General features: G+C 37.0%; 1 protein-coding gene across 7 annotated transcripts in view; it reads right to left on the reverse strand.

The window, feature by feature from the left end:
• LOC126162801 (broad-complex core protein isoforms 1/2/3/4/5-like) overlaps positions 1-12,657 on the reverse strand; it is a 538,471-nt gene that overhangs the window by 195,213 nt on the left and 330,601 nt on the right. The window contains exon 6 of one of the 7 annotated variants that reach the window (XM_049919528.1): positions 4,320-5,524. The exons of 5 other annotated variants lie outside the window; for them this stretch is intronic. In XM_049919528.1, coding sequence (XP_049775485.1) covers positions 5,190-5,524 — 335 coding nt within the window. In that variant the 3' untranslated portion in view covers positions 4,320-5,189. Of the gene's footprint in view, positions 1-4,319; positions 5,525-12,657 lie in introns of those variants that run through there. One more of the 7 variants, XM_049919529.1, reaches the window with a different exon arrangement.

Consider the following 12,657-nt stretch of genomic DNA (forward strand, 5'->3'; position numbering starts at 1 on the left):
TATATATATATATATATATATATATATATAGGTGTACTTCTCATAACATGTAAGTGTACAGAGTAAATCCATCATCACTTATTACAGAATAAATAATGTCTGTTATATTTGGATGTTCATTTGAGTATTCTGCTATATCATCACAAATTGCCATAATCACCAAAGGCTGGTTACTGTCCACAAGCTCAATCTTAATACAGGTCTAAAATATTTACTTACCGGCATGGCTGGCAGCAGACACTGTACTGTCACACACAAGAGGTATGAATGTCAAGCTTTCAGAAGCAGAAGTGAAGGTTCTTCTGTATGGAGAATATAGGAAAAGAGAGAGACTGAAAGGAGAGAAAATGTTTAATGGACTAGAGGGAAAGTAATTCAGAGCCTTGACCCTAGAGAAATGTGACAACATTGGACAAAATCAAAATTAATGCTAGCTTACAATAAACTCCACTATTACTTTCTGTTTTCTCCAGTCCTCTTCTGTCCTGTTGACAAAAATTAATGAATCTTTCCTCCCATCACTATATGTAACTCAAAGGAGCCCTTAAGGTTCAAGAATCAAACATCTCTCATGTGTGACTGTAGAGTTCCTGCTAACTTATATGCCAGTACATAAATTTTAACAAGCTATAAGTTTCAAAGTTCCATGAACAGATGCTTATATTACATAAATGCCTGCACAGTGTACCTTCATACATCCTGGTCTTTTCAATCTGTTTTCACAGATACAGAATAAGGTGAATGCACATCTGCTGGAACATTGGTTCTTCACTATCCCTTCTACATGACACACATACTTAACTATTTTTGCTGTCTCAGTTTTTCATCCCACTTCTCACTACATGCTCTCACTCTACATAATCACACAATGTTTTCTGTATAATTATTCCAGTTACCTGCTGAGTTCGTATTTTGGACTGTGTTACTCACTCACACTGCTCACTGTTCCTCAATTCAAGTCCAATATTTGATGTGCTGTACTGTACATTTAAGATTCGTTGGACCAAATAAATACAAATATAAAACACTACTGCAGGATACTCCTTATCTCATATTTTTATTCCCTGCTATATACTGAAAATCACTGTCCATATGCATTTGTAAATTCAAAATGACATGGTGAAGCTTGACAAAAGCATCAAATAAGCCAGCTCTTTTCTCCCTTACGTGGATCTTGCAACTGTCAAATGTAAGACAGTAACTAGAATTACTTTCATTCATCACAGTCATTTTTAATACAGTCTATCATTAGCAAAACTGTATCAAATTTATCTGGCTATGATACCATAAATATATTAAATTATAACTCAACATTTGATACATTGAATCAACATATCAAAAGGGTTGGGAACTAAGACACATTTTCATATGCTTGAAGGTGTGGAAATCACTTGTTGCTAAATTCAAGCTATGCACTCGATATACCAAAATGCCCCATCTGAACAGATGCAACATTTCTTGTGTTTGCAGCAAATAGCTTCACCACACATTACCCAGAAAACACAAAAACATTGAGTAAGCTGAAACAAGATGTTTTGGAACAATGAACCTACAGTCCAGTGATACCTCCAACTCTCTTATACATTTTCATGCCCATGAAAAATGGATTCTTCTCAATGAACTGACTCTGATAAGGAACTTCTAAGACACTGTCATGAGATAACTGTGCTCATGTGTCTCAAAATTTTATACAGATGATATTTGCCAACTAATTAAGATGTATGCAAAAATCTGAATGGCAGTGAAGTAGAAAAGTAATACAAATGTTTATACTTCAGATTTTTCTAATAAATATTCTTTAAGTATTCCAGTACTGTATTTATATTAGATTAGTGTGTAAGTTCGAAGTGTTTTTTTTCTGCATGTTGGTATTCTGGTTGCTATGGATTTATTTATTGATTGTAATTTTTTATTTGTAGCTCACTGTTATTATTTGTGTTAACATGTTGACATTTTTTCACTTGGAAATAGTGAGTGGAGCTGTGGGCTCTAGAAAAAGGAGTGCCAAGTCGAGCAATTGGAACATTTCCAACATATTCCTCTATTTGAGTTCAATAGAGGTGTGACAGCAATGGAGTTTGATAAATATTGTTTAAATGCATGAATCCAGAATGATCCATGTTACTGTACTCAAGAACTGGCAAATATGATGAACTGTGATCATTCCCCAATAATGCAGCATTTGCATGCAACAGGGAAGGTTCAAAAATCAGATGTATGGGTACAACATGCTCTAAGCCAAAATCACAAAAATCAGCAGGTGCCATATGTGCATCTCTGTTTGCTTATCGACAATTGGCTCATGAATAAAACTGACCATTCCTATTCTGCATCATTGCTAGTATGAGAAATGGTGCCTTTAAGCTAATGTGTGGAAAAGAAAGGAATAGTTCAGCCCAAACAATCAGCAACTCTCCACACAAAAATCTGTGCATACCCACAAAAGATAACATTATAGTGCTGGTGCAACAGCAATGGTGTGGTGTACTACGAATTACTTCTCTGAGGTATAATAATCACTGCTGACTTTTATTGTCAACAACTAAGCACATCTTGCAGACACAGTCCATGCCAAGAAAAACAACTAGGTGACTCTGTCAAATGACAGCACACCATGACAAGGCCTACCTGCATTCTGCTAGACTGTCAAAAAACACTTTACAGGAGTTGGGTTGGGAAATCATTCCACACCCAACTTCTTCGCCTGATCATGTGCCCTCAGATTTTCACCTTTTCTGCTCTCTATTGAACAACCTTCAAGAAACTTCCTTTTCAGGTGGAAATAGGCTCTGAACATGGATTGACAAGTTCTTTGCCTCAAAAACCATGTGGTTTCCACAGTCACAGAAGCAAAAAGCTACCCCAGCATTGGCGGACTGCTGTGAATAGTGAAGGAGAATATATTATTGATGACTAAAGCCTCTGTTATGTGTACCTGTTGTATTTATTAAAATTATGGATAAATGCTAAAACCTTATGCACCAATCTGGTAGCTTACTTCCTGGCTAGCCCTAATACAAACACTTCAGTATTCTGATGACTTTACAGAGAATTTTATAATCCAATTTTTCATCTGATTTAATTATATGATTATCAGTATTCCTGTATGTTAAGTACATTTTTCTCTTAGTTCTGCTCACTATTTTGATGCCATTTATAAGCCAGAGTTTAGGAGCATTTAATCTACTGACACAGTTTTTTTTTAGGACAGCAATTTTCAAAGGAAACTATGTTACAGAATACTTTATTTACACAAGGTGTATGGTATATATCTTTCCTGTGTGTATTTCACAAATATTTTTTGAATTCCTCTGTTTCTTTCTCATTCAAGACCCTTGCAGTTTTTCACTTATTATTATTATTTATGTCAAGCACCACAATATTAAGTTCAGCTGATGAGCTTAATGACCTCAGACACAATTAATTATAGAATAAGTCTAAAAAATTCTGTCAATTAGCAGTGGTGCTACTACCCATACCTGCAGTTGGAAATTCTTATGTTGATAATTTAATTATATAAAATGAACCAGGAGTATAGGGTAATTATAGAATGCTAAGTTCTCAAAAATTTAAAGGTTTGGTATTCCTTCATTTTTTTGGAAGTTTAGGAGCTTGATAAAAGAAGGATTCAGTATATGATAGAAAATCTATAATGGCTGGTTCTTTTTTTGTGCAAAATCTGTTCTATATATTTTGCCATCTGTCTTTTTTGGGCTTTTGTCTCCTTTAATCACACATGATTAATTGTTACTGTAAAAGTTCCTTTAGTTGCAGCAGACGCTGCTTTAATTCAAATTGATGTAAATATAATTATTACAAAGGTGCCCCTTGTGAATTTTCATGACTGGTCCCTACCAAGAAATATTGCAAGCAATCTCTAATAAAGCAGTCCAGCAACATTCTTGTTCCCATAGACGATAACTGTGCTCTTTTATGTTAGAGTTTTTCATTGGTTTTGAGGTTCATTTTGTTGTCCTTTTGGCTTATTCCATGATCTTGGTTTTCCACTTCCAACATGGGAAGAAAATTTCTATTATAGATACTTATTCACAGTTTGCAAAGACATGAAGTTTTGAATAGTGGGTGATAAATTCATCATTCTCAATCAGGTACCTCTCCATTTTATTTATGTACAAAGAGAAACAAAATGAAGAATTCTGCACTTGTTCTAATTTTATTCCTATGAACTCTGTGCTGTACATGTTTGTGAATGTAGTTTGTATTACAAACATCTAAGGCAAGCCAGATTCACAACAGTTTTCTTTTGATTGTTTCCAATGTGAGACCTTAGGCACATTAGCAAACTGACAGTAAACAACACCTTTGGTGAAAGACCACTCGTCAGGTGAATGAAGTTCCTTAGTCATTCTTAGACAATAAGTGATACAACATGTCAAAAAAGGGCGGCAAATGAGTTCACAAGTAGTCTTCTTTTCCCACAAGCTATATTTATTGAAGTTCAGAAAATTGCAGTGTATAATCTTCTTGCCCATGTATCATATGTTCTTTCCATTTTATACAGTCACCCAATAAATATTATATTCAAGTACTTCATTACAGACATTACAGACAATAAAAGTGCTATTTCCTGTCTGCCCATGAGCACTCAGTTCACATTTAGCTGTAAATCAACACACTCAAAAGTAAATTCCTTGTCCACAGTTATGAACCTGTGAGTGTCTACCATGGAAGAGTAGCTCTTGACAAACAAGAAAATTATTTCTAGAAAATATCAGAAGGATACTGAAATTATTTGATAAATATGAGATATATTTACAAAAACTGCCTTAACAGTACTGCCTTATGGCAGCTACAGCAATACATCAACATTTCTACAGAGACTGCTGTACAACCAACAATACTTACTGAGAAAAAATACATGATAAAATGAAATTCTGAAATGGGTGCTAAAGACACACAGTTTTGTCCTGTAAGAAACAGTACTTTGTTCTTTTTAAAAACAAATTTTCTTCTAACAAAATGTTTAGGAACTGACAGACTATTTATAGAATCAAATCCTGTGATACCTATCATCCCTTATGTCATTCAAAAACAGATATTAGTGTCAAGATTAAAAAAAGCAGTATTGCACATTGTTCTGGTCATAGTGTATTTACACTACTGTTACCATAGCAACCAGAAATGCTGAAGATATTCACAGTAAAACCACCAAAAAGGAACACACAATTCTACAGTGCATGAAGTAAACCATGTACTGTTGCCATGTGGTGCTTGAGATAGGCCAGACGGCTGAGGACGACATTGCATACTGGACAGCGTGTCGCACCTCGGTGTACGTCTTTGTGTTTGGACAACGAGCTGCCAGATTTGAACACTTTGTCACAGAGCTTGCACGCGTAAGGCCATCGGAACTGAGATGTGGAATGGGGTGCAGGTACGGGTAGGTGCAAGGGCTTTGTCTGTGCCTGACGTGACGACTGGTCCAGCTCCGGCGCTTCAGGTATTGTCCCTCCACTGGTGGGCCACCAGCCGAGTTCTTCATCCAGCCACACCGCCTCGGGTTCTGAAGGGAGAGGAACCTCAATAAGTATCCATAATTGGACAGAAGTCCCCTTCTCCACTGGAGTAAGCCCCACTTGTACTGATAACATGTACTTGTTACGACAAGTACTGACGAATTTTAATTGAACCTGATTCCAAGGCTAAATGTGATAAGGGTTTCAACTTGCAAAATTTTCCATTATCATTTCAATGAATGTATGGGAAATTAAATAAAGACACATTTCTCCAAAAATCACTAAAAATCACTAAAATGTCAGTTATAATTACATAAGTCATGAAACACAAAAACAAGCTATGTAACAAACAGAAGAAAACACATGTTTTACTACTGTAACTGAGAATTAAGAGTGACTTCTTTTTCAATTCAGTAATCTGAAGAAAAGTTTCACACAAGCTTCAAATGTTCTGCTTTGATGGATCAAGATGATGGTTCATCTCTTCCTTGTATTTACAAAACCTCTCTGTGAAAGCTCCAGAACAATTACCAGAAGTTAGATTCTGGCACTATGTTAAAATGGAGACAAGAACATTATAATTACACACTGATGCACAGCATAGCATAATATGTAAGTTCAGTTTCATGAATTTCCTTCTGCAACTATAAATAATACTAAGCTATAAAAAGAAATTTCTGAAGTAAATAGCTTCCTGTCTGCAGCAAGAAACTCATCTTCTGAGGTGGCACGCATCAGTATTGTTATGAGCATACTGTATAGACATTACCAGGAGCAGAATTTTTGTACTTACTTTAATAGCCTCCAATTACCACTATCAATAAATGAATTCCATGACAGTTTCTCTCATGAAAGGAAAAGGTAGTAAGTTAAGTAACACAGTGATGAGCAAAGATATGAAAATTCCATCAAAATTAATTTGCTTGATGACTCAAGAATAAAAACCACTGTGCATGGGGCAAAATGTAATTTTACATTACTTGGAAAAAATGAAAAGAATAATTTACAGTAGGTAATAACTTAACTTTCATATTTTATATAATCACGTACTCAATAGATAGTTATCTGTTCACATAAAACATGACAGTTTCTTCAAACATTCAAAGCTTTTTTTGTTTCCAAATTCAAGCTTAACAATAGTAGTGGTTTCTCCAGAAGTACTACTCATTTTATGTAATAAAAGAAGTAAAGTAGTATTATTCTAATGGTTGGTTTAAACACCACTGTGATTTTCTACGCACTCTCCTAGTTGAGGTGTATTGTTCTTGCTTTCCTCTGACCTATGTATTAGCTCACTTAATCAGCTACGTGTGGATTTACAGTTCAACAACGAATTTGAGTTATGGTTCAATAGCACTATTTTTACATGCACAAAATATTGCGAGGGGTGAAACACACATTAGGAGGCTGAAAACACTCTTAGCCTGATCTTAATTTCACATTGTGCACCTCTGGATTACTTGGATGTACACTTAACCAACCGAGTAATGAAGCTGTGCGATATTGTGTTAATAAATCCAACACACTTGAATCTTAATACCCACTTCTACAGTACGTAACTTAAATCCATTTTGGAGCCTTAACAGGAATGTAGTGATTCACAAGAAGACTAACTGCACACATAATACAGAAAATAATCATAATCACTGAAAAAAAAAATGCTCAAAAATGGCTTTTACAAATATTTAAAAGTTGATATTCAAAATTAATGTTTTGAAATGGAATTTCCTTCATGGATTCCAAAGGGATAAAGGGGAAAAGGAAAATGCAAACCAAGAAGCAATCAGTCATTTACCAGCAATTTGTGGGCAAACATATCTGTTGAGAGGCCAGACAAAAGTGTGGTTCCTGAAGAGGGGCAGCAGCCTTTTCAGTAGTTGCAGGAGCAACAATCTGGATGATTGACTGATCTGGCCTTGTAACACTAACCAAAACGGCCTTGCTGTGCTGATACTGTGAACGGATGAAAGCAAGGGGAAACTACGGCCGTAATTTTTCCCGAGGGCATGCAGCTTTACTGTATGGTTAAATGATGATGGCGTCCTCTTCGGTAAAATATTCTGGAGGTAAAATATTCCCCCATTCGGACCTCTGGGTGGGGACTACTCAGAAGGACATCGTTATCAGGAGAAGGAAAACTGGCATTCTACAGATTGGAGCATGGAATGTCAGATCCATTAATCGGTCAGGTAGGTTAGAAAATTTAGAAAGGGAAATAGATAGGTTAAAGTTAGATATAGTGGGAATTAGTGAAGTTCGGTGGCTGGAGGAACAAGACTTTTGGTCAGGTGAATACGGGGTTATAAATACAAAATCAAATAAGGGTAATGCAGAGCTAGGTTTAATAATGAATAAAAAAAATAGGAGTGCGGATAAGATACTACAAACAGCATAGTGAATGCATTATTGTGGCCAAGACAGACACGAAGTCCCACCTACCACAGTAGTAAAAGTTTATATGCCAACTAGCTCTGCAGATGACGAAGAGATTGATGAAATGTATGATGAGATAAAAGAAATTATTCAGATAGTGAAGGGAGACGAAAATTTAATAGTCATGGGTGACTGCAATTCGATAGTAGGAAAAGGAAGAGAAGGAAACATAGTAGGTGAATATGGAATGGGGATAAGAAATGAAAGGGAAGCCACCTGGTAGAATTTTGCACAGAGCATAACTTAATCATAGCTAACACTTGGTTTAAGAACCATGAAAGAAGGCTGTATACACGGAAGAAGCCTGGAGACACTGGAAGGTTTCAGATAGTTTATATAATGGGAAGACAGAGATTTAGGAACCATGTTTTAAATTGTAAGAAATTTCCAGGCGCAGATGTGGACTCTGACCACAATCTCTTGGTTATGAACTGTAGATTAAACCTGAAGAAACTGCAAAAAGGTGGGAATTTGAGGAGATGGTACCTGGGTAAACTGACAGAAGCCGAGGTTTTAGAGAGTTTCAGGGAGAGCATTAGGGAATGATTGACAGGAATGGGGGAAAAAGATACAGTAGAAGAAGAATGGGTAGCATTGAGGGATGAAATAGTGACGGCAGCAGAGGATAAAGCAGGTAAAACGATGAGGGCTAGTAGAAATTCTTGGGTAGCAGAAGATATATTGAATTTAACTGATGAAAGGAGAAAATATAAAAATGCAGTAAGTGAAGCAGGCAAAAAGGAATATAAAAGTCTCAAAAATGAGACTGACAGGAAGTGCAAAGTGGCTAAGCAGGGATGGCTAGACGACAAATGTAAGGATATAGAGGCATATATCACTTGGGGTAAGATAGATACTGCCTACAGGAAAATTAAAGAGACCTTTGGAGAAAAGAGAACCACTTGTATGAATATCAAGAGCTCAGATGGAAACCCAGTTCTAAGCTAAGAAGGGAAAGCAGAAAGGTGGAAAGTGTATATAGAGGGTCTATACAAGGGCAATGTACTTGAGGATAATATTATGGAAATGGAAGAGGATGTAGATGAAGATGAAATTGGAGATATGATACTGCGTGAAGAGTTTGACAGAGAACTGAAAGACCTAAGTCAAAAATAGGACCCACGAGTAGACAACATTCCATTAGAGCTACTGACAGCCTTGGGAGAGCCAGCCCTGACAAAACTTTACCATCTTGTGAGCAAGATGTATGAGACGGGCTAAATACCGTCAGACTTCAAGAAGAATATAATAATTCCAATCCCAAAGAAAGCAGGTATTGACAGATGTGAAAATTACCGAACTCTCAGTTTAATAAGTCACAGCTGCAAAATACTAACGTGAATTCTTTACAGACAAATGGAAAATCTGGTAGAAGGTGACCTCGGGGAAGATCAGTTTGGATTCCGTAGAAATGTTGGAACACGTGAGGCAACATTGACCCTACGACTTATCTTTGATGATAGGTAAAGGAAAGGCAAACTGGAATGGTCTGGAATACTCTCTTTCAAATTTTGAAGGTGGCAGGGGTAAAATACAGGGAGCAAAAGGCTATTTACGTTTTGTACAGAAACCAGATGGCGGTTATGAGTCGAGGGGCATGAAAAGGAAGCAGTGGTTGGGAAGGGAGTGAGACAGGCTTGTAGCCTATCCCTGACGTTATTCAATTTGTATACTGAGCAAGCAGTAAAGGAAACAAAAGGAAAATTTGGAGTAGGAATTAAAATCCATGGAGAAGAAGTAAAAACTTTGAGGTTCGCCAATGACATTGTAATTCTGCCAGAGACAGCAAAGGACCTGGAGGAGCACTTGATGAGAATGGACAGGGTCTTGAAAGGAGGATATAAGATGAACATCAACAAAAGCGAAATGAGGATAATGGAATGTAGTCAAATTAAGTCGGGTGATGTGGAGGGAATTAGATTAGGAAATGAGACACTAAAAGTAATAGATGAGTTTTGCTATTTGGGGAGAAAAATAACTGATGATGGTTGAAGTAGAGAGGATGTAAAATGCAGACTGGCAATGGTAAGGAAAGCGTTTCTGAAGAAGAGAAATCTGTTAACATTGAGTATAGATTTAAGTGTCAGAAAGTCGTTTCTGAAAGTATTTGTATGGAGTGTAGCCCTGTATGGAAGTGAAACATGGATGATAAATAGTATGGACATGAAGAGAATAGAAGCTTTCAAAATGTGGTGCTAGAGAAGAATACTGAAGATTAGATGGGTATATCACACAATTAATGAGGAGGTATTGAATAGAATTGGGGAGAAGAGAAATTTGTGGCACAACTTGACTAGAAGAAGGGATCGGTTGGTCGGAAGGATGTAGGTTGCAGTAGGTACTGGGAGATGAAGAGGCCTGCACAGGATAGAGTAGCTTGGAGAGCTGCATCAAACCAGTCTCTGGACTCGGGACCACCACAACAACAACATTTTTTTGTTATATTGTCCATGTGTAAAAATGCAGAAATGGCAGCTGAAATATGTTAATTATTATAACCCTTCTTTTAAAAGTAATTTGACTTGTCTCCAATATAGAAATTTTTGATTTGTAAATGTACGTCATGAGACGAATAAACTACATTCTACACTGATTTTTGATCAAACAGTGCTGTTCGTCAAAACTATTTTTCTCTTCAAAAGTGAAATTATAATGGAAAAACCAAGTCTACCTATTCCTGAACAGTGGCAGCAGAAATAACAGTAGGAACACTTGTGATAGTTTTTGTCCTCTTATGAATATAATGGGTACATAATTTTTTAGAAAATTTTAGCTGTATCAGTTTTAGAACACCTTACTCTATGATAGAGATAGCTGTACCATGGGTGCAACAACATAGGAGGTGTGCCAAGAGGTCACACAAACATGATTTCTGAAAAGGGGCAGCAGTCTCTTCAGTAGTCTGGTTCATTGACTGATCTAGACTTCTAACATCAGCCAATATGGCCTTACTAAGCTGTCGCTGCTTGCGGCTGAAAGCAAGGGTAAACTAAATCCATAATATTTCCAGAGAACATATGGATTAATGATTATGGCATCCTCTTGGATAAATACTCTGGCAGTAAAACAGTCCGCAATTTGGATCTCTGGGTGTTGACTACCCAGGAGGATGTCATAATAAAAAAAAAAAAAAAAACAAGAAAGCACACATATAAAAGATATTACAGTTTGCAAGCTTTCGGAGCCAGTGGCTCCTTCCTCTGCCAGAAGGGTTGAAGGGGAAGGAAGAAACATGAAGGAAATGGACTGGTGAGAGCTCCTGTCGAGGAGCTCCTGGAAGAGCTAAAAAATTAAGCAAATTCCAGTGTTACATTCTTGATTTTCTTTATTTAAACTAATGATGTGTCGCCTGAATATGTTTCTTATATTTCATTTTATCTGTTTCTACAATCGTGTTATAATTTCATGTATTGACTCGTTCCATGACCATGGAGACTTCTCCTTAATGTGGTCCCACGGAACAATAAATAAATAAAAAAGTTTACTAAAAGGAGTAGCGTTCGGAAAAGTTACCCAGAACCCTGGGTCAGGATGAGAAGGAAGGAATAAGTCTCCACTGACCTCGAGTTCTAGATGACTGTTCCAAACTCTACCCCTTTCTCCCGGACCTCATCAGTCCTTTTCTTCACCCGTCTTCCTGCTCCTTCAACATTTCTACCAGAAGAAGGAGCCACTGCCTCTAAAAGCTTGCAAACTGTAATAGCTTTTATACAGGTGGCAAAACAGTCACTGCAGAGAGGTTAAAATAAATTGGAAGTAACAGTGAGACATAGTTAAGTTGGTATTACCTAATAGTGATAATTACACCTTGTCAAGTTGGTATACAATGCAATGACAAACAAATCAAACACAATAATCAAACTAGTGGATTGTTGAAAGTGTGAGCTGTGAAACATGTTTACGACTGAAGTTTTTCAAACTGTCGCGATGTTAAAGAAAGAAGAAAGGATTTTTGCATTGAAAACATTTTATGAAAGTGGTAAAACAGCAGTTTTTAATGAACGGGGAAGAAACGAGATAGATTTGAAGACTATGGATTTGTTTAGGACGCACAAAGATATGGCCACCCACAAAACAGTCACAACTGAGGAAAATGAATTGTGAGTATGTTCAGCTGTGACCCAAAGTCCACGATAATCAACCAGATGATTAACAACTGAGCTGGATTTAACACAAACGTCAGTTCAAAGTGCAGGAGGTCAGGTCCATATGTACGAGGATAAGAGTGGAGAAACTTCAGGATAAGGAAATCAGGCACAAGTACATAACAGTGATCTCAGAAAGGTACCAGTTAGTTGAAGGTAGTCAATTACAGTCATTGGAAAAGGAATGGACAAGGTACAAGGACACCGTACTAGAAGTGGCTAAAGAATGTCTTGGAACAGTAGTGTGTAAAGGCAGGATGAAGCAAACAGCTTGGTGGAATGACACAGTCAAGGCAGCCTGTAAAAGGAAAAAGATGGCGTACCAAAAATGGCTACATACTAGAACTCAAGTAGACAGAGAAAGTTATGTTGAAGAAAGAAACAAAGCCAGACAGATAATTGCAGCATCCAAGAAGAAATCTTGGGAAGACTTTTGAAACAGGTTGGAGACTGGGTCAAGCTGCTGGAAAACCATTCTGGAGTGTAATTAGCAGTCTTCAAAAGGGAGGTAAGAAGGAAATGACAAGTATTATGGACAGGTCAGGAAAACTGCTGGTGAATCCTGTTGATGCCTTGGGCAGGTGGAGGGAATACTTTGAGGA

Source organism: Schistocerca cancellata, chromosome 2 (assembly GCF_023864275.1).
Source record: "Schistocerca cancellata isolate TAMUIC-IGC-003103 chromosome 2, iqSchCanc2.1, whole genome shotgun sequence".
Classification (NCBI taxonomy): domain Eukaryota; kingdom Metazoa; phylum Arthropoda; class Insecta; order Orthoptera; family Acrididae; genus Schistocerca; species Schistocerca cancellata.